The sequence below is a fragment of the Gopherus evgoodei genome, chromosome 9, assembly GCF_007399415.2.
Source record: "Gopherus evgoodei ecotype Sinaloan lineage chromosome 9, rGopEvg1_v1.p, whole genome shotgun sequence".
Taxonomy (NCBI): domain Eukaryota; kingdom Metazoa; phylum Chordata; order Testudines; family Testudinidae; genus Gopherus; species Gopherus evgoodei.
The window spans coordinates 3,779,484-3,801,388 of record NC_044330.1 but is presented as its reverse complement, the minus strand read 5'-3'; the positions used below and the strand labels follow the sequence as shown (position 1 = coordinate 3,801,388).

The 21,905-nt window shown below is 47.6% G+C and overlaps 1 protein-coding gene across 4 annotated transcripts in view; it reads left to right on the top strand.

Moving 5' to 3' along the window:
* Positions 1-21,905, top strand: part of IL1RAP (interleukin 1 receptor accessory protein) — a 63,185-nt gene that overhangs the window by 30,758 nt on the left and 10,522 nt on the right. For 3 of the 4 annotated variants that reach the window (XM_030575738.1, XM_030575741.1, XM_030575742.1), the window contains 8 exons: positions 87-372; positions 1,148-1,340; positions 4,684-4,849; positions 5,923-5,994; positions 8,273-8,402; positions 11,703-11,851; positions 15,715-15,864; positions 16,514-16,657. In XM_030575738.1, the coding sequence (XP_030431598.1) occupies positions 87-372; positions 1,148-1,340; positions 4,684-4,849; positions 5,923-5,994; positions 8,273-8,402; positions 11,703-11,851; positions 15,715-15,864; positions 16,514-16,657 (1,290 nt within the window). Of the gene's footprint in view, positions 1-86; positions 373-1,147; positions 1,341-4,683; positions 4,850-5,922; positions 5,995-8,272; positions 8,403-11,702; positions 11,852-14,398; positions 14,747-15,714; positions 15,865-16,513; positions 16,658-21,905 lie in introns of those variants that run through there. The other variant, XM_030575743.1, reaches the window with a different exon arrangement.

Genomic DNA, 21,905 nt, shown 5'->3' with positions numbered 1-21,905 from the left:
CGTTGATTTCAGCGGGAGTAGGAGCACACACAGCAGTTCTTTTCTGCCCACATGAAAGCTAAGGCATCTCTTCCTTCTGGCCCTAGAGCGCTGTGATGACTGGGGAGTGGATACCATGAAACAAATCCAGGTCTATGACGGGGAACCAGCTAGGATCAAATGCCCGCTCTTCGAGGCCTTCTTAAAATACAACTACAGTACAGCTCATTCGGCCGGCTTAACCCTGATCTGGTACTGGATTGGACAGGACTGGGACCTGGAGGAGCCAATCAATTTCCGTCTCCCGGACAATCGGATCAGTAAGGAAAAAGACACCCTTTGGTTCCGGCCTGCCCTTCTTAATGACACTGGGAATTATACCTGCATGCTCAGGTAAGCAGCACAGTAGGGCGGTGGGCGTCAGACTTTAGGGCATGCAAATGCCTTTTATATAACAGAAACTTTGTGTTGCCAGCTTAATATCTTACTGTCGGATGACAGCCACTTACAGAAGAATTAATAGTGAAAGAATGTGACAGTTACAAGAATTCTCAGTGCCAAGCCAATTTATATTATAATAATGCTTAGCACCTTGCAGACATTAATGCACATACCTCTCCGTGCTAACTGTGAGTGTCCGTGGAGAGAATACTGGCAAAATCCACAAGCCTTCTTCAGTAAGGCACAATCTCTATATAGAAGTGGAGATAGCTTCAGAGGCAGGATAATATGTCGACTGGATGCTGATTTGCCAAAGTTTCCTGACACCTCAAAAAAGTTCCAGGGAATTAAAAACAGCTCTGGGTGCAGGAGAAAATGAGTGTAGCATCCCCAAAGCAACAAAGAAGAGATCTCAGTCTGTCTTCCTCTTTCATGTCTTAGCCCCGTTGTTTTCATGACGTTGGTAGAGGATGGTGCAGTACATGAGTTGTATTTGCATGGAGAAAACAGTCTTCAGGCTTTCCTAATGCACTGTGCTGCTGCTGTGTCTGTCTCAGAGTGTCTGTCTGGAGTTTTCCTACATGCAAATACGACAGTTCAGGCTGGATCTATCTCATCAGAGTCGTCATTTCTATGACCTGAACTGTCACTTTTATTTTTATTTCATTCATAATGCCACGTGAATAAACTAGACCAAGCTAATTGCGTTTCCCTCCTCTGTGCTTAGAAACACAACCTATTGCAGCAAGGTCGCGTTTCCCCTGGAGGTTGTTCAGAAGGACCAAACTTCTTGCGTCAGCCAATCAATAAAACCCACCGAAGAGCTGTTCTATTTGGAGCATACTAACGAGAAGATCATTTGTCCAGATATTGATGGCTTTTATCCTCCCAGCGTAACACCAACTGTCAACTGGTACAGGGTAAGAAAGGGAGTAGTGGGGCTGTAGCCTGGGCCAGGCAGTGGGGTGCAGTGCTTCTCACCCGAAGGAGCCAACTGTGCAGCCTTTGATATAAGAACCAGGAGGCCAAATTCTACCCCCAAACTCCCTGATGCAGCTCCACTGACATTACTGGAGCTACTGCCACAATCTTGCTTCCTTTGAAGTCAGCAATAAAATGTCCCTTGCTAGCACTGACGCAGGATTGGGGCCTAGATTAATCAGACTGGGACTTTTCAGCTCGGAAAAGAGATGACTAAGGGGGGATATGATAGAGGTCTATAAAATCGTGACTGGTGTGGAGAAAGTAAATAAGGAAGTGTTATTTACTCCTTCTCATAACACAAGAACTAGGGGTAACCAAATGAAATTAATAGGCAGCAGGTTTAAAACAAACAAAAGGAGGTATTTCTTCACACAACGGACAGTCAACCTGTGGAACTCCTTGCCAGGGGATGTTGTGAAAGCCAAGACTATAACACAGTTCAAGAAAGAACTAGATAAATTCATAGAGGGTAGGTCCATCAATAGCTATTAGCCAGAATGGGCAGGGATGATGATCCTAGCCTCTGTTTGCCAGGAGCTGGGAAAGGGTGACGGGATGGATTACTTGGTGATCACCTGTTCTGTTCACTCCCTCTGGGGCACCTGGCATTGGCCACTGTCAGCAAACAGGATACTGGGCTGGATGGACTTTTGTTCTGACCCAGTCTGGCCATCCTTGTGTTCTAACAAGGAAGAGTTTAGCCACAGGGTGGCCTTCTGGAGAGGGCAGTAGACTGGAACTCAGGAAATCTTGGTTCAGTTCCTGAGCTGTTGAATGACCTTGGGCAGGTCACATGCCCATTCTGTGCCTCAAGGTTTCCCCATCTATAAAACAGGGCTAGCCATACTGACCTCCTTTGTAAAGCAGCTGGACATCAATGGCCAAATTATTACTATTAGGTGAAGAGGTTGGAAAGTGATGAGTGATTTTTGGGGCCCTACTGGAGGCACCACCTGAAAATTAGGCCTTATCTGGTTTCTGCAGTTGGGTGCTCCTCGCTTTTGAAAATCTTGATATCTCCTTTGAGATTTTCGAGATTCCGCGTGCCGTGGCTAGCAACAGGCACAGCAGTGTCCAGCTCTGCCTGGCAGGGCTAGATGACACAGTGGTAAGAATGTTAGGGGCTGGGCTACACTTTCCTGCATGCTAAGACAGGGGGGAGAGAATCCCTTGGGTAGTCTCAATGGACATGCAGCCACACGGGGCTGGGAGGCTAAATGTTTTGTACAGTGGTTTGAGATTCTTAGATGGAAGGTGCCGCAGGTGTGCAGCTAGCTGCTCACTAACGACATTTGGGAATTAGTGTATCTGGTCTAACTAAAACCCTTCCTTCTGGGCCAAGAGGAATAGCTTCATTTTGGTGGTTTAAATGACTAATTTGTATCATCTATTGATGTTCAAATATTGACAATCAATTAGCAGAATGAAACAAAGAGCCCCACTTAAACCATTTTGCAGACAGCAAGCTGTAAAAGCCATTTTGCCTAGTAAAAGCCATTAACAATGGTATATTACCTCCGTCTTCAACTGTCACATTAAGATAAATCTGAGTTGGAAATGCACCATTTAGAAATAATCACTTGGAAAATGTACAAATCTTTGGCTTTTATGACAGTCAAGTTATCATCAGCATATTTAGAGGATATAAACCTTTCTGAAAATGGGCTTGTAACTTGGCACATGGGACATGTTTCCTGCTTTTTCTGACAAATAGGAAGGCTTATTAAGGTTCCTATACTGTGGATTTCTTTTGGTGAGTTGCTCATTTTGGGTCAAATCCTCAGTTGACATCAATCAGCGTAGTCCCATTGAGAGCAAAAGTGCTATGCAGCTGCAGATGTGTCCTTGCAGCTTGGTGTCAGTTTGTGAATAGAGTTAAGTTTAGTTCTTGTCCTTTTTTTCACTTCTGTATCTTTCTTTCTTCTGGGACCCTCACCCTTCCAGCATCTCAGCGTCGCTAAGAGCTCTGTCTCTTATAGAACCTGATTAGTCAGAGATGGAATAAACTTACTAGGGTCATCTACGCCATCGCCTTGTCTATTCAAGATTATTCCTTGCAGTACCTGCGCTCACTGTCATAGAGAGAAAGAAGAGAAAAAATCCAACACACGAAGGGGAGCAGGGGAGACAAAATTTTATTGAGACAGTTTTGTTGGTATCCAGATACTCCAGCAATTAAAAGCATTGGAAGTGCAAAGGTGGTTCCGGTTTTACTTGTCAGCGTGTTCCATGACTTCTCTTGTAAACCTTTCCACAGCCCCATCGCTCTTGTTCTGGGACTTTTCCCCTAATCTCCAGCCAGAGCTTTTCCTTTTTAATTTCATCCCATTATACTCCTTGGTACTGAGCTAAACAATTCTTCTCCTTTCTTAGTGTTTGTACCCTCTAAATAACCTGTAGGTAGTTACGTCTCCCTTTAACTGTGTGCATTTATGGGCTGGTATCCAGAGCTGCTGAGCACCCGCAGATCCAGCTGGCTTTTGTGGATGCTCATCACCTTTGAAAATCACAGCCTAAAAGAGCCTAATGGCTCAAGGAGTTTAAGGGCTGTTATGGCAGGAGACACCAGCAGGTGCTGTTACAAAATCTCACCTGTTCGCTTTCTTACAGTGTGAGTAGCGTACTGTCCAAAGACGTGCAGTATGGTTAGTTTTGTGATGTGGAATCTCTGGGGGAGCTGTTATAAACAGTAAGGGAGTTTGCTGTCTGTCTTAATCTCTCTAATTCTTGAGGCAGAGTTGCTCCCTGGGAACCAGGCGTTGGCTGATATTTCTGAAGGAGAGGATTTGCCTGCAGGCTGTTTGTAGCATCCTGTGTTCCAGCACAGGTGCCTATAGTGTGAAAAAAGAAGTTAAACAAAGGCAGTACCCATACTCCACATTAGTGATCTCTCCATGAATGGGAAAGTGACCTGAAGAGCCCCAACAACTCATGCCACTTGGAAGAGAAGCAAAGAGGAATTAGACATACAGTTCAGTGGGAGCTGGGTGCCTGATTCCTTCCAGTTCCTTTGACTGTCCCAGCCTTAATCTTTCCTGAAAAGTAACTTTCTCCATCTGGGGAAACCAAGGCAAAGGGTGGACAAGTGTCCCCCTCACCTTATTGGACTCATGAGATTTTGATGCTGTAGAATTTAGACCTTAACCTGCATTGAATCAAAATCCAAATACTGCCTGCTAGGCTTATTCCAAGCAGAGCTTTAGATTTTTATAGAGGGATTGAAAACAAATTTCTGAATTTTTGGTCCAAAAATGTAAGTGTTTTGCTGTCTGCTTCTAGAACTGCGTGTTGGTGAAAGGCTTCCACGACCGATATCCCGAAGGCCCAACGCTCATCATTGGCATTGTCCGCAGTGTGTACGAAGGCAATTACACCTGCATTGTGAGCTACAAGGAGAACGGAAGGACCTACAACCTCACCAGAACCATAAGGATGAAGGTAGTAGGTAAGGAGGATAAAAAAAACCTTGCAGAATTGTAGCCACAGAGATGAAAAGATCTGGAGAAGGCTCTTGCGGGCTTGATCAGTGACTGACTATTGGTCCCACCTCCAACTCCTTGGTGTAAATGAATTAATTAATCTGCCACCACCAGGTGTGTATTTTGGTTTGCTGGGGTCAGCCTCCTCTGGCATGTGGATGCCCAGGACGCATCTCCGGCTGGGTGAGTAGTGCGAATGAGGATGAGATGATCTGGGTTGGCCTCTGCTGGCATCGCCCCTGTCACTGTCTGTCTATGGTGATCTCAACTCACTGTTAGAAATAGTGTCTCGTTTTTCCAGTGGCTGCTGTGTTTCCTACCGTCTCTCAGGCTGTATTTTAAAACTAGCAGGCTCATCTGTTCAGACTGTAGGATCTTCAGGGCAGAGATTGTCTCTTCAGAGCTGCCTACAGTGTGCCTAGCACACACGTGGTGCTATGCAAGTAACAAAGAATGCTCAGACTAAGTGGCAGCGAACGCTATGCAGAGTGTAAAAACCTCGTAGACACTAGAACGTGCTTGTGTCACGTGGTAACAGCTGCTCACTGAATGCAGGTAGGAGAAGAGAATACTGCTGGCAGGAAAAAACAAGTTTTGTTGTTTCTTTTAAAGAGCAGCAGTAGAAAAATCTGTGAGCTAGGCTGAACTGTAAGTAAAGTCCGAAGTGCCTAGATGGAGGTGTGATTCCTCCAGACTGTAGCTGGGCCCAGATCATCTATCCAGACAGCACTACATTTGGGGGTTTTCAAAATCTGGATTGGGCACCGAGTTTTGTGACTGGGACCACTCTCTACTTAGATCAGCTTCTGCCCTTTGGGACATACGCACAGCTCTTAGCAACTGCAGCGGGAGATGGGTACACACATCTGGGGGTGCAGGGAAGCAGGGGGTGAGTGACCTAGTGCACGGTCATAGACGGTAGAGTATATGCAAGTGGCTAGTTACTATAAAATAGTCTGAAATCATTCAAAATCCTAATGAGACTGAGTGTGTTTTCAACTGGGAACCCGGGGGTGGGATTCTGTTTTCTGTTCTGCAGGGTCTCCAGACAAGGCAATGCCACCGCAATTTCTCTCTCCAAATGAGAAAATAATCTACGAACTCGAAGCAGGTAAATCACAGCAGTAGCTGCCCACAGGAAGCCTGCATGCAGTGACGGGGAAGATTATCTTAAGCCATGTAATTAACAAGCCCAGGGGTTCATCTCGGTTGCCTGCTTTCCCACGGCTCTCCTTCGTGTCTTTACTTGAAGCATATGGGGGGCCAGGATTGCTTTGCAAGCAGCATGGGATTCTCTCTTTTCTGTAGCTTCCAAATTTCCAAAGCCCAATTATGGGACATGAGAACACAGATTAAGGCGGCTCTTTGAGCGCACAGACTTACTGAAATAATAAGCATGGAAATCAGGCTCCAGCTGGTAGGAGCAGCTTCAGAAGCAGAGAAAGCACTGGAGAGAAGCGGGTAAAATGGGGCGCAGCTGGGGGCATCCCTTCTTCAGAAGCAGCCATGGCAGGGATCTGCAGACAGTCAGAGAACTTACTACAGGTTTAACTGGACTTTCTCTGCCCTGTGTTGATTGTGCTAACCCTCCGCTCCCGCAGTCCCCTTAGTTCATCTTCACTCTGCACCTGTTTGTCTTCTCTCCTGCCCTCTCCCCCACCCCTTTCTTTCCATTTAGCCGATCTCCTCCTAAAATCTTGCCCATCCTCACATCGTTGACTCTGCTGGTGTGTTTTCCTGCTTCCCCAGCCCTCTGCCTGTCTGGTCTCTTTAAATTGGTAGCTCTTCGGGGTAGGGACTGTCTGGTACTCTGGGTTTGCACAGCTCCTGGCACATTCTTCGTTGGTCGTTAGGCACAGACAGCTTCCAGGAGCTGCAGTATTACAAATAATTATAAACAATAAACATGATTCATAACAAGGAGGAAGATCTTGTCCTGACGGCACTGGATTTGGGCTCAGAAGATCTGAGTTCAATCCCTGCTCTATCACAGATTTCCTTCCTGGGACCTTGGGCAAGTCATTTACTCTCTCTCTGCCTCAGTTCCCCATCCGTAAAATAGAGACAGTAGCCCCATCTGGCCTCCCAGGGGTGTTGAGAATAAGCCAATTATTGTTGGGGGGCACTGTCACGGGGTTCACAGCTAGGGGTGCCTCCTCCTGGCCGCTCTGGGGACCAGCACCGTCCAGGGCCAGGGCCCCCTTCTGCTGCTTGCTGTACGTCCTACTGCTGCACTCTCTTGGTCTCTGCGACTGGGTGCTCCTTCTTCGTGCCACTTGGCCCTCCAGCCAGGTCACTATGCGCGCTTCCCCCTTATGGGGCATCACAGTCTCTTCAAAGCAATGGTCTCAGGCCATCTTCCCATTCACTACCCAACTGGTGCCACTTCCCCAGTGGCAGGTAGGTAACCCGGGCCCACCCTCTTCTCTGGGTTCTGGCTCAGGGACCCTCCAGTCAGCAACCACGGTCTGTTCCACCCTGGACCTTGCTGCCTTTTCCCTAAGCCCTTCCTTACCTTCCATTCTCCCCACTTCTCTGGGTTTGCCAGCCCCACAGCTCCCTGCTCCCAGGGAGTAACCATAGGCTACTTGTCTCTGTAACCCCAAACACACCTCCCTTCTCCCTGGCAGGAACTGCAGGTTGCTTCCCTGCAGCCCCCTCTGTTATCAGCTTCCTGCCTTTATAAACCCAGCCCATTCCTCCTCTGGGCTTCCTCAGTCAGTAAATGTCCTACTGCGCTCATCTGTGGCTTGGCTGGTTGATTGGCCCCCTTCTTAGCCTACATTAACCCCTTCAGGGCAAGTGTGGGGTGAACACCCCACCACAGGGGCTCACAATTGGTGGGAGGAACCACTTACATACCTGGTTAGGGGGAGGGTTGTTTGTTTATTTGTTTACTGTTTATTTGTAAAACAAAAGTGAAATATTCCCACTACTGCACAGTTATCAGACATTTGAAAATGTATTTTGGCCACATTCCTGGTAGTTTTTGTGTCTTTTGCTGTTGCTCTTCAGAATCTTTTTTTGACCAGCCTGATTATACTTTTACACTTGACTTGCCAGAGTTTATGCTCCATTCTATTTCCCTCAGTAGGATTTGCCTTCCAGTTTTTAAAGGATATCTTATCGCTACCCGCCTCTTTCACTCTGTTGTTTAGCCGTGGTGGAATTTTTTTGTTCCTCTTCCTGTATTTTTTATTTGCTGTATACATTTAGTTTGAGCCTCTATTATGGTGTTTTAAAAAAGCTTCCATGCAGCTTGCAAGCATTTCACTCTTGTGATTGTTCCTTTTCATTTCTATTTACCCTCGGGCTATGAAAGGCTCTGGAAAGCAGAAGCAATGCAAGGCTGCTGCTGCCTCCACTTCACCCTAATCCTCTGCTCCTAGGTGCCGAGCTTGTTCTGCCGTGCGAAGTTTACTTCACCTTTCTGAAAGATTCCCGAACGGAGGTTTGGTGGACAGTTGATGGAAAAAATACAGACGATATCACAGACCTGAAAGTAAAAGTCTCTGAAAGGTAACATTTCATAACATTCATTGCATAGCTCTTCCAGCCCTCTCCACTAGCCTCACATGGGATCCCACAGAGAGGCCTGGGGTATTCAACAGCACTGCCCCTTTGGCAACACCTGGAGCTCCCAATGGAAAAAGCCTGTTCAGGTTATTGGCAAGTCCCAAACTTTAGGAGCCAAGGGTCACTCGTTTCTTAGTGTTAGATCAAATCCCTCCAGGGTGCAGTATGGCACCCATGCGTAGTTATGATACTTAACCACGATCTGCTCATTGTTTGTCACCAAGCTTTCTTTCAAAAGAGACATTGTTAAGAGACTCCATAAGCTAAAGAGGGCTCATCATTGGTAATAGCATCTCAAACTGGCTAGTGTGTGCCACTGCCCTCTAATGAACATAAAAACGGCCATACTGGGTCAGACCAAAGGTCCATCTAGCCCAGTATCCTGTCTGCTGACAGCAGCCAATACCAGGTGCTCAGAGGGAGTGAACTAACAGGCAATGATCAAGTGATCTCTCTCCTGCCATCCATCTCCACCTCTGACAAACAGAGGCTAGGGACACCATTCCTTACCCATCCTGGTTAATAGCCATTAATGGACTTAACCTCCATGAATTTATCCAGTTCTCTTTTAAACCCTGTTGTAGTCCTAGTCTTCACAACCTCCTCAGGCAAGGAGTTCCACAGGTTGACTGTGCGCTGCATGAAGGAGAACTTCCTTTTATTTGTTTTAAACCTGCTGCCCATTAATTTCATTTGGTGGCCCCTAGTTCTTATATTATGAGAACAAGTAAATAACTTTTCCTTATTCACTTTCTCCACACCACCCGTGATTTTATAGACCTCTATCATATCCCCCCTTAGTCTCCTCTTTTCCAAGCTGAAATGGAGAATAAGGGAACTGCATCACTGTGTGTCAAAGACTCTGTGCTGTTAACAACCAAGGGAGGCTCTCTCTTTACCTCAGGCAGTTGGTTTTGGATCAGGAGGATGTGAGTTCTTTCCCCACCATCGTCATAATGACCTGAACCTGTTGAGAGCAATAGATTTATTACAGCATCTTCCATTTCCTGTTATGTTTTCATCCTGGACGACCCCAGAGTGCTTTATGACACATGTACAGAGATCACACTGTAATAAACCATGACTCATGCCCACACACACCCCAATCACAAGTGCAGATTGAACCACCCCCCCCCGCCCCCTCACAGCATTAGTACCAAGTACACAAGTCATTACTTCTTGAAATGAAGAACTCCCATAGCTGAGAGATAGCAGCATCCTGGGACCAGCCACTACAGGGAGACATGGTCACATTCTGTTATTACAGCTTCACCCGCCACTAGAAAGAAGCCGCCTGGGAGTAGAATATAGCACAACATTTTGGGGCTGGAAGAGAAGAGCACAACCCACTGCAAACTGCTGGGGCACTGAGGATAGGCCGAAAGTAACGACCCAAATCAGAACTTTCAAGGAGGCTGAGGTGCTCATAAAAAGTGCTATGAACTGTCTAGAAAACTCTGTCCTGAAGCAGAGCACCCCTAGCACCAGGCTAGGCCCTTCATTCCATGCTGACTCAGAGGCCAGAATACCATCTTCAGAATCACCCAACAACACCCTGCAGCAGCTGGGATTTCCTTGGAGTTGTCTCGTCATGACGTTTAGGTTTAGCATTGCTTGTGTGGGGTCAGGTTACCGCCTACCAGCAGTTTATAAAGAACTGGGTGACCAGTCATGGGATTTTGTTTGTTTGTTTGTTTTCCAAACTGTTAGAGGAATTAAAAACCAACTATTAATTTTCCGTGCTTTCAAATCCACCTTTCGGTTCTAAAATTTGGACAGTCATCGTTTTGTTCATAAGAATGTTAATAAATATGATGGTTAGTAGAACCAAGCCATAATTAGCTTGGAGATGAAACAGAATTCATTTGAAGATGAGCATTATCATCATTAGAATGCCATGTACATAAGAATGCAGGCCATGCTTTCAGGATCGGGGACTCTGTCCTGGGAAGCAGAGACTCTGAAAAAGATTTGGGGGTCATGGTGGACAATCAGCTGAACTTGAGCTCCCAGTGTGATGCTGTGGCCAAAAGAGCTAATGTGATCCTGGGATTCAGGGCAGAGGGATATAAAGTAGTAGAGAGATTATTTTACATCTGTTTGTGGCACTAGTGTGCAACCGCTGGTGGAGTAGAGTGTCCAGTTCTGATGCCCACAATTCAAGAAGGATGTTGATAAATTGGAGAGGGTTCAGAGAAGAGCCATGAGAATGATTAAAGGATTAGAAAACCTGCCTTACAGCGATAGACTCAAAGAGCTCCAGGTGTTGAGTTTAACGAAGAGAAAATTAAGGAGTAACGTGATCACAGTCTGTAAGTACCTACATGGGAGACAAATATTCAACAATGGGCTCTTCAGTCTAGCAGAAAAAGGTAGAACACGATCCAATGGCTGGAAGTTGAAGCTGGACAAATTCAGACTGGAAATAAGGCGTAATGTTTTAACAGCGAGAGTAATTAACCATTGGACCAGGGCTGTGGTGGATTCGCCATCAATGACAATTTTAAAATCAAAGATAGGTTGTTAATCTAGAAGATCTGCTCTGTAAATGCTTTGGGGCAGGTTGCCTGGCCTGAGCTATACAAGAGGTCAGACTCACTGATCACAGCTCTCTCTCCTGGCTTTGGAATTTGTGAACCTATGACTAGGTGTTAAAGTAGCACGTAGAAGTTCCAACCAAGATTGGGGGTCCAGTGTGCTGGTTGTTGTACAGACACATATTAAAGGACAGTGTCTGTTTCAAAAAGAGTTTACAGACTAGACAGACAAAACAAAGTGGAGAAGAAAGGAAATCTTATTATCTCCATTTTAGAGGTGGCTAATTGAGGCACAGAGAGACTAAATGACTTGCCCAGGGTCCCACAGAGAGTTTGTGATGAAGGTGGATACTGAACCCAGATCTCAAGTCTTTGTCCAGTGCCTTATGGCAAGCGCACCCTTCCCCTCTAAAAGGCCCCAGGGCACCAGTTGGTCAGTCATATTCCACACACTGGGAATAAGCAAAAGTAATGCCAAGAAAATTAAACAAAACCTGTTCATAGAGCAACCAAAAGGTCAAACCGTTCTGCTGTACAAGTTTCTGTGAAAAATGAAGCAATTCCTAAGAATGGGTGTAATTTTGCCAAAAAGGAAAGGCTGAATTGTGTGTGTGTGTGTGTGTGTGTGTGTGTGTGTGTGTGTGTAAAAATCACAAACAGTGCAGCCAGCGTTAGCATGTGCAACACTTGAACTTTTCTGTTCCAGCGTATTTACTGCCGACCTTGGACATAAGCATATCACAAGGACTCTGACCATTTCCAAGGTCACACCCAAGGACTTGAAGCGTAACTACACTTGTCATGCCAGAAACACCAGAGGGGAGGTTCACCAGGCGGCTGTGGTGAGAATGAAAGGTAATGGAATTGCACAGCAGCGGCTTAACGGATGCAGCAAGGCAAAAATCTTAGACGCATGGTCAAATGTGGAAGAAATTTCTTGGGGCAAGATGGGCCTTGGCTGAACGTGGTCATACAAGGAATAGGGGGAGTAAATATTTCCTACTCCCTCTGCTCCTGTGTAGCCTTCTTATTGCTACTCAGATTGCACTTCCAGCTATAGGGAAAAGAGTGGAGGCTGCATGCCTGATATTCGCCACTGTGCTCAAGTGGGGGTGGAGAAAGATGGGGTGTGAAACCATGGTTCTGTTCCCTCTAGGCACTAAGTGGAGCAGGGCCAAAGAGGCTAATAAGTTGCACCCTGAAAGGAAGGAAGGGACAAACTTTCCCTCAAAGCAAGGGAGAATTCTGTCTAAGTCACGGTTCCTTGTTGGTGCCGCTTCTGGGGTGGCACAGTGACGTGTCGCCCTTCCATGGGCTGAGCCTAAAGGCTTGATCTGGCCCTTAGGGAGCAGGGGCTCACAGTGTTCTGCCCTGTTCAGGGGCTGGCACCGGGTTGTTACACTATGTCAGCTGCCAGACCCCTCTCGGAGGTGCCATCCAGTTGTTCTTTAGACATCTGTTATCTCCGTGGTGCATGGACACGGTTCCCATTTATCTCTGTACTGCGGGAGGAGAAGATACATCCTGCAGCAACCGGATGTGATGGCTTTTCTATGTTCATTTCTGCTGACCAAGCTGGGTTATGTGGGAAGCTGCAGTCTTTTTTGTACTCTGATTCTTATAAAGCTCAATATCCCAGTCACAGAACTACATAAACCATTCTGCCCTAAATGATGGAAGAATATTTTCCTCCAACCCTGTCCTAAGCGGTACATGCAGTGGGTGCTATCAGCACAGGATGAGGGACCATTTGCTGAGGCGTGGCATTTCTGGACTGTGCACCAGGAAATCGAAAAAACCACGGACTGATTAGACTTGCTAGTAGAGCTATGCGCTGACCTTGCCTTTGGAGTCTAGCAATGGTCACTGTCCCAGGCACTGCTCAGAGTCTTTTCCTCTGCTTTAAACATGCCACTGCTTTGCAGGAGGGCCAGTGGAAACTCACCATGGGATGAGCACACAGGTTCTTCCGACCGACGCTATTCACCCCTGTTAAACACAGTATTTTTAGTGTGGGGTGCCCATGCCCTGTGCATCAGTAGAACAGGCCCATGAGTCTCGATTTCACTTAAAGAAACAACTTTAGCCAATGTCAAATAACTGCCCCTCACTGGGAAACGCTAATCTGAGCATCCTCTCTCATCCTGGGGCCTCTTTGAAGACAAAGGATGTTTGCGGTCTCTCATTATGGGTTTCCTGGCAGAGTGTCCCTGGGGCAGGTCACCACCTTACTGCTTCCCCACCAGTGTGACCAGGCAGACAGGAAATGCCTTTTGGAAGTTGCTTGTGCTTGAAACCCTTCAAGGTCACGTCCCTTTGAGGTGCCCAGACGGAGACTAGACAGAATTCAGAGCATGAAACACTCCGCACCGTGCTCTGGTTTTGGTTCCTGCCTTGCTCACTGTGGGAGGGTGATCTGGGACTGCCAGGACGGTGGGCAAATTCTGGATAAAAAGTGTAATTCAGAGACATTGGCCTCGCAAGCCGACTTTTTCTAGAGCTGTTTCTCTCTTAACGTGAGAGGTATTTTTCCTGTTTCACATACCCATCTCCCAACAGCCAAAACCCTTTCTTCAGGCATGTCTGTACCAAGTTTCCTTAGCCAGGCAGACATTTCTGTTACCTCACTAACCACAATGAGTGACAGCACTGTACATAGAAGGCCCGAGAGACTGCCCAGCTGTACATCAGGAAAGACTGCTGTTTCCAAGAAGCTCCATCAGAGAGGAGTCTGCCCTGGTTTAACTTATTTCAAATGCAAGATGCCAAAAAATAGCCTTTTTCTGACTTATGTCGAACAACTTTGTGGCTCCTGCTCTGCTCTACTCTACTCTCCATCTGTCAACATGAGCAGTCATCCTCTGGGTTTCAAAGATCTTCATTAGGACTACACTTGGCTCCTTGTGTTCTGCTCTGCTGCCGCCAGGGTTGCTGGGAGTTTAGCCATGGTTGACCCGATTACCTCACTAACGACCGCGTCACATCTATTCTCACCCCTTTTCTTTATAGAATTATCCACTTGCGACAATCTGTTTGTGTCCCTTCAGAAAGGAGCCCCAGACAGAGCATGCAATTAATCAAGGCCAGAGTTTGGTTAGAGCCATCTATCTATCTGCCTACCTTAGGCTTTTCTCTAGCAGTCATCACTGTAGTGTCTGTGCACTTCTTGTCTCTGGATAGGAAAATTGAGGTGCCTGGCATGCTGACCCTTTGATTAGAAAACACAGCCATCCAGGACCTCGCAGAACACTGTTTCTTGGCTGACTGATGCTTGACTGTCTGCAGCTGTCTCTCTTTCCCTCCTGTCCACTTTGCCAGACCCCAGGATAGTTGACTGGAAGCTGTTCTTTCTGTAGACAAGTTACTTATGTTCTCTTTTTTTCTTTCTGCTCCATTCCACAGCAGAGTGCAAGAACCAGCCTGGACCACTGCAGGCTAAAGTCAACTAGCTGCAGACCGTCACATTATGTCACTCGTGGCTCAACCTGGCCAGGACCTAACCTCTCAGTACCATTTGCCTTATAAATGTTAGCAAGTGGCTTGTATTTCTTTTGTGTTGGCTATGAAAAAATTTCCCTATCTCCCTGCCACTGGTTTATATTCATTTCTGGCTCCTGATTTTAATCTTCTTGGGATTGTCTCTTTCACGGTTCCCTGTATCTCTTGTGCTGTTCGCTACCCACGGAGACTTGCTGGATTTTTTCAGTTTCCGTTTTCTCTTTCTGGTGGTTTGGTTTGTTCGCTAATAAAGCTCAGTTACATCCACGAGTTTTGTGATGCTTCCATTTACTGCTGATGGCTCTCTATTCAAACTGCCGCTGCACACGTCATTGAGTTCGGCGGGGCCCATTAAAAGATCAGTATTTGCCTAGTGATGCCACGCAGTTACCACATTAATTCCTATTCTAAGTATGAGGAAAAACAGGGGCATCTCAGATACTACTGTTAGCAAATGCTGGCTTCATGAGAGAGTCTGTCTTGTTTAGACAGACTCTTTGCAAACATTTCAGTCTTTCCAGTGTTTTCTCAGAGCCTCCCTTCTGTCTCGTGACTAGAAATAGTCGGAGGATGCTACTGACATATGTATTATCTCATGCCTTGTCCCAAAGAGATGAGCATAAGATGGCGGCCATGGAGTTATTCCGCTCCAGGCTAGGGCTGTTGGTTTTGGCCTGGCTTTCCCCATGTCCATGCGCCGATCACACCCACTGCACTTGCTACATGCTGTTTCCAAGGTTATGATTGTTCCTGAAAAGGCAGCTTTCACAATCGGTACCCTCTGGGGCCAGCTTGAGCCTTTGGGCCCAGCCCAGCCCTGCGGCAGAAGGGAATTGTGACTCAGAGATTCCTCCCTGGTGTCTGTCTTGCTCCAGGAAGATGTGGGGAGTGACCCATCTTCAGGGTCTGTCTGGGGAGCAGAATTGGCCCTTCAGTCATTTTGTCACCCTTTCAATTGCCTCCTTCATGTTGCAACCGCCCAGCCCCCTAAAACTGCTCACAGGGCGTGTGTGTGTGTGTGTGTGTGTGTGTGTGTGTGTGTGTGTGTGTGTGTGTGTGTTTATTTAGGCATTAGCCTTTGATGTCCTACAGGAACCTCCATTTACAGATGGGCTCACATTGTATTCTGTCCTTCGGCTGCCTGTGTTCCAGCCATGTGCCCATTAAAATGGAAGACCAGCGCATTCCATGAAAAAAGACCTGTCTGTTTTTAACCCCAGTTCTAGCTCCAAGGTACACCGTGGAACTGGCCTGCGGACTAGGAGCCACCGTCTTGCTGGTGGTGATCCTGATTGTCGTCTACCACGTTTATTGGCTCGAAATGGTTCTCTTCTACCGGGCTCACTTTGGAACGGACGAAGCCATCCTAGGTAAGGGTTCCATGGAGTTGCAGGGCCTTCTTCTTGCTGCCAGTCCCTTTGGTTCTGGAAATAACTTTGTGTCAGGCCATTTCTCCCCCCTCCAGAAGCAGGGTAACACTGACCCTAAATGTCCTTAACTGTTTTCACTTTTCGGGGTGAACTGAGTGCTTATGAGAAGAGCCAGGGGCAGGGTCTAGGAGGGTCTCTTTGGAGTAGATGCGACATGGCCATGATAGTGTAAGCTCTCCACACATTGCTTCAAGGGACTGTCTCGAGGGACAGGACTATGTTGTCTGGTCTCTGATATTTAGGCTAAGGGTGTGGAAAGAATGGTTTTCTGTCTCGAGCACAGAATCAGGCTTCTTATGTCACTTTGAGCTCATCTCCCAGGCATGCCACCCCGCTATTTCTTCCTACGGAGAACTGGGATGATAGTAGATCCCTGGCTGGAATGGCGGTTTGCTGCTGATCCCATGAATGTTTGCCAGGTGCTTTGAGTCCCGCCGAGGCTGGAGAAGCGCAGAGCCTTGTCTGGTGAGGTGGCTTGTAGGTACAGGGCCACGGCGTCTGTAAGACTTGAGAGGCAGCAGGGGCTGAACAACGGGAAGGCATGGGACGTAGCCAGTAACAGAAGTGTCTCTCTGCTCGCGACTCTCAGACGGGAAGGAGTATGACATTTACGTGTCCTATGCCCGGAATGCCGAGGAAGAGGAGTTTGTGCTGCTGACCCTGCGCGGAGTCCTGGAGAATGAGTTTGGATACAAGCTGTGTATCTTCGACAGAGACAGCCTCCCCGGGGGAAGTAAGTATGTCCGGGGGATGCCCTTCCCCTTCGTTATGTTGGAGGCAGTGGTGATTGAGAGGAGGGTGATAACGACCTGGTCTTTCAAGTTTCACTTTATTTCAAAGCAACGTCCCCCATGCCATTAAACATCCCTCGGAGCAGATTCCGGCGTCTGGCTTCACGGGATGTTGCAAACACTTGGAGCCAGCGTGCGGGACGCTGCCGTGGTCAAACGACATTGGGTATTTTTCAGTGCTCTTTCCAGGAGTGCTGCATAGTGCTCTAAAAGCACCACTAGGCAACCAGCCCCCTATCCTTAAATAAAACTTCTGAACTGGCCTGAAGAAGGGAGGATAAAGTTGTGGGGGGGTGGGCTGAGGAATAGGGGAATTACTGTACTAGCCCAGATCTGTTATCCAGCCAGTGCATTACCACGTCACTGATCCTGGCTAGCACCCGCTGCGTCAGAGGAAGGTGCACTAAACCCTATTGTAGCAGTGATGAGATGACCAGTCCCCAAGGAAAGTTTCCTACTAATCCCCATTAATTAGAGATCAGCTCATACCCTGAAGCACGTCTGTCCTTCGTAAATATCAGCATATTAATAACCCTGAATAGCAAATACTACATTTGTATTTATTGGGGGCCCATCCATAAACAATGGACAGGGCCAAAGGGCTCCACACCCGGGAGTGTCCAAATCCAGGACCCTCCTTGGATCAGTTGTACAAACCTGGGGTTGCGGAACCAAAGATGCAAGAACAGCCCTTGCTCCAAATGCCCATCTCCTGGGGAACCCCACATGGCTACAGGACACAGAGGTGCCAGACCCTCAGTAGGAGGCTAGATAAGGGCCACCGCCACTGAAGTCAATGGAAAGACTGCTCTTGACTTCAGTGGGCTTTGGGTGAGGGCCCGGTTGTATCAGAACGTGTGCTGGTAAAAATCACTAGCTAGGTTGTTCCAAAGTAGAGGCTTGTGCACTCAGTTACCCCAAACCAGGAACGACTCCCCTGGAGTCAGACACCAGTCTGAGCCAGCTGCAAGAGATCAGAATCAGACCCCGGGTCTTTTTGCTCTCCTGGTCCCATGCAGAGTCCGTTGACAAGGTGCTTGGGCGCCACCCCTTTGACATATAGATAAGCAAAGATGAATCACCAAGTGAGTGACCAGCTAAAACCTCTGGGTGGCTGGTCAATGCAAAGGATGCACAAAGAAGCGAGCCGTACGCCGGCTTGTTTGTTTTCACCAATGGTCAGGCCCAGGCAGATGCTCGGAAGGAGCAGGCTCCTGCAGCCAGCCCTGGATAGTTCAGTCCAGCAGCTGTTCACTGTGTGATGTTCCCATCTGCCTAGCTAAGGCCAGTGGTCAGTAGATGGAGGCCTTGCATCCCACAGGATGTGAATGCTGAGAGAAAGGGGAAGGACTGTGGCTCCTCCTTCCTTCCACCCACTGACAATCCATGGTGGGAGGAGGCTCAGGAGAACCATTTTTATGTCACCAAACCATGGAGCCAAGTTTAGTAGGGACCACAGAGCAGTTCCCACCAGGTGTTTGCATGGGTGTCACTTGACAGCATCATCTGGCTCTTTACGAAAACTTACAGTTTTATAACAGGCTCCAGTCCTGACTGGAGGCTTTGTGCACCGACTCAAAGTGAAAATAGCAGGTTAGTTCAGCCCCTGCAAAGCACGAGACAGCTGAGGGAGGGTTTGGTGAACACTGATGATTTAAGTTGTTTTGTTTTTTTCTAGGCTAAATCTTCAGGGTTTATTCTACTTCTTAACACAATTTTGAGGCAGCCGTGGACTAAAAAGTGCAGTTCTGTGTTGAGAAGAGACTCTGTAAACTTGACATCTCCTTCCGCAGCAGATCTGCTCCCAGTGCCTGTTAGCAGTCAGATCAGCAAGCTGATATTTTTATTGTTTTCTGCTCCAGTTCACCTTGCAGAGCTGATGCTGCTCTAGGAGAGAGAGTTTCTGTCCCTTCTTGTGTATCAACAGGATTGATTCATTAAGTTCTAGTCATGTGTTGGAAGGCATAGTCAACCTACTTTGTCTTTATTACTGGAGGTGATGTACAAGAAGGAAAGAATCCAGCTTGCCTCTCAGATCCCAGGTAGGGTTTGCAGGGCTGGCAGTTAGACATAAAACATATTTGTGAGCAGGTAAGTTTGAGTCCCTGAGAGGCGATACACTTGGAACCCCACAATGTCATTTTTGCAGTAAGCTCCAGGTAGAGCAGTTCATTAAGGGTGAGATGTGGCACAAAGCCAGAACCAAGGTCCCATGGCCCCAGTGTAGGAACAATGATGGCAGGAACAAGGCAGGCCCACGTTGTCGGAACATGAATGAGAGGCTCCTCACTCAATGAAGAGGGAAAGACGGTAACAGAAAATGAAAGTACTACACTTAGGAAGGAATAATCAACTGCACAAATACAAAATGGGAAATGACTGCCTAGGAAGGAGTATTGCAGGAAAGGATCTGGGGGTTATAGAGGATCACTGACTAAATATGAGTTAACAATGTAATACTGTTGCCAAAAAGGTGAACATCATTCTGGGATGTATTGGCAGGAGTGTTGCAAGCAAAACACAAGAAGTAATTCTCCTGTTCTATTCAGTGCTGGTAAGACCTCAGATGGAGTATTTTGTCCAGTTCTGGGCACCACATTTCAGGAATGATGGGGACAAATTGGAGAATGTCCAGAGGAGAGCAACAAAAGTGATTAAAGGTCTAGAAAACCTGATCTATGAGGGAAGACTGAAAAAATTGGGATTGTTTAGCCTGGAGAAGAAAAGACTGAGGGGGGACATGAGAACAAACTTCAACAAATACATAAAAGATTGTTATAAAGAGGAGGGTGATAAATTGTTCTCCTTAACCTCTTGGGATCGGACAAGAAGCAATGAGCTTAAATTGCAGCAAGGGAGGTTTAGGTTAGAAATTAGGAAAAAACTTCCTGTCATAGTGGTTAAGCACTGGAATAAATTGCCTGGGGAAGTTGTGGAATCTCTGTCATTGAAGATTCTTAAGATTAGAGAAACACTTGTCAGGGATGGTCTAGATAATACTTAGTCCTTCCTCAATGCAGAGCTGAACTAGACGACCTCTCAAAGTCCTGTTCAGTCCTATGTTACTGTAACGAAGCCAAGCCTGCATGGGGCCAAATGTTTCAAGAGCAGATTGGCTGATTGCTTTAGGAAGTGCTTAACTCTTTCCTTTCCTTCTGGTGTTAGTCCCAGATGCCCATTAACAGACTACTCTCTTCCCTGCCTCGTATGGGTCACGTCTCTGCTCATTATGTTCCATAGCTATTTTGTATCAGCAGGAAGGACAGCTTTGCGTCTGATCTACAGCTCCACTGTTCTGTTCTGTTCTGGCCTTGCTCTCAAAGGGTGCTGGCTGCTGTGATTCTCTCATAACCCAGCAAATGCACACTCTCCTTAGGAACTAACGATAGATCGTCCTCTGCCTTTCACTCTGGTGTTCTCATCCCCCTTTCTCTCCATGTGCAATATCACCCACTCTGCCTCCTCGGGGACTGGTCCAGTTCAAAACAACAGAGCATCTTTCCTCTCAAAGGGTCCCAAAGCACTTTCCAAACAGCGTGCACAGGGATTGGTTTATCCGCCTCGTGTGTGGAACCCAGGGGTTGTTTAGCACAGGACGTGAGGAATAGTTTATCCATCTGAATTGCCTACAGTGAAAAGTACTGTGGGAATTTCAATGGCCACTGGTGGGGAGCATGTGAAGATGGCATTTCCAGCAGCCTGGTGCCCTCGTGCCATACTAGAACTTCAGTAGGGTGTGGCTCAGTGGGACAGTCCTCTGTAGAGCTGGCCAAAGTTATTCACAAGTTTCAGTCCATGATTCAAATTAATTGGTGAATATTTTTTACCATTATTCAGCCCGTTCTAAGCAGCATCTGCTGACTGGCCAGCACCGCTCCCTGCAGCCCCTAGCCAATCTGTGGCACTCTTCCAGCAAAGAGTTGATTCAACCTTCCTCTCCTTGCCTTGTAAGATCTGGCCGGATTGTATCTGAAGGTGGCAGGTCTGCAGGCAGACAGCGGTATCCTGCCCTCAGGGCAAGCCTGAGCCTCTTCCTAAATTCTCCACAGAGAGAGAGAATCGGCAGGGCCCCGACTGAAAAAAAATAAAGAGCTAAAAGAAAGAAATCAGCCAAGTCCAGCACTATCACTCAGCCATGCACTGTGCTAAGAACTCCTGGGGGCAGAGCTTTCAGTCGAGCTCAGCCGTGATGCAGGTAATGGGCAGAGTAGCCGTCGCTTTGTGTCTGATCTGCTGAGCTCTTCTGCTGCGTGTCCTTGCACAAAAAGAAAAGCTCCTTGTTTAAATCCCCCGTGGGGCATGGTGACGTCTGCCCCTGCGCATCTGGCGACACCCATCACCAGGCGACTCTGGCCACTCCTCTGCCCTGTTGGAAGAAACGAATATGGTGCCCAGGTCAAACAAGCCTGGCCCCAAGCTGCCTGTGGCTGCTTTCAGCACCAGCCTCTGTGGTGTGGCTTCAACCTCCTGACCCTGAGAATGCCACAGGGATGTGTGGAACAAGGAGTGCAGAAAAGGGCTCTCCCCGCCCTCATGCTCCCTTGCAAAAGTGTGTTTAAAATGCACCGCCACCTCCTGTGCCAAAACAAGAGAATGTGCCCGAGAGGTAGTGACGCTCAGCGCATGAGCTCTAGTCCCTACCACTCATCTGCCTCTCACTGCCTCCGGCATGGACAGTGGAGTGGCTGGCATCAGCGCAGCCCGTCTCTTGGGGTGACCAGGGAGCCAGATTTGCTAAACCCGGCTTTCTAGAATGAGAATCTGCTACTCCTGACAGGCCCCAGCGAATTCCTAATGAAAGTGGGTCATAGGAATCTGCCTGCCACGCTGTGCCAGCAAGCTTCCCTCTTTCTCTTGCTCTGCACACTCACGTCGCTGCTTCTCTCCTGCCTGCCCGTATCCCTTTGCTGTGTCTCCCTTCCAGACCGATCTAGGGACCCCTTGCCTTCAAGCCCAACCAGGGGTGCTTCCATACCCATCTGTGTGACGCAGGCTCACAACAATGGTCAGCAGTTGCCACCTTCTGGTTAGGTCCCCCAAGTGCCCATCCCTGCCCACCTGGACAGCGGCGAGGTCATGTTCAGTTGCCGTGCCACATACGGCATGGCTGCTGTTCCCCCATCACACGCTGCAGGGCTTCACCTCATCTACCTCTTAGGGAAACGTGACAGGCTCTGAGGTAGCTTTGGG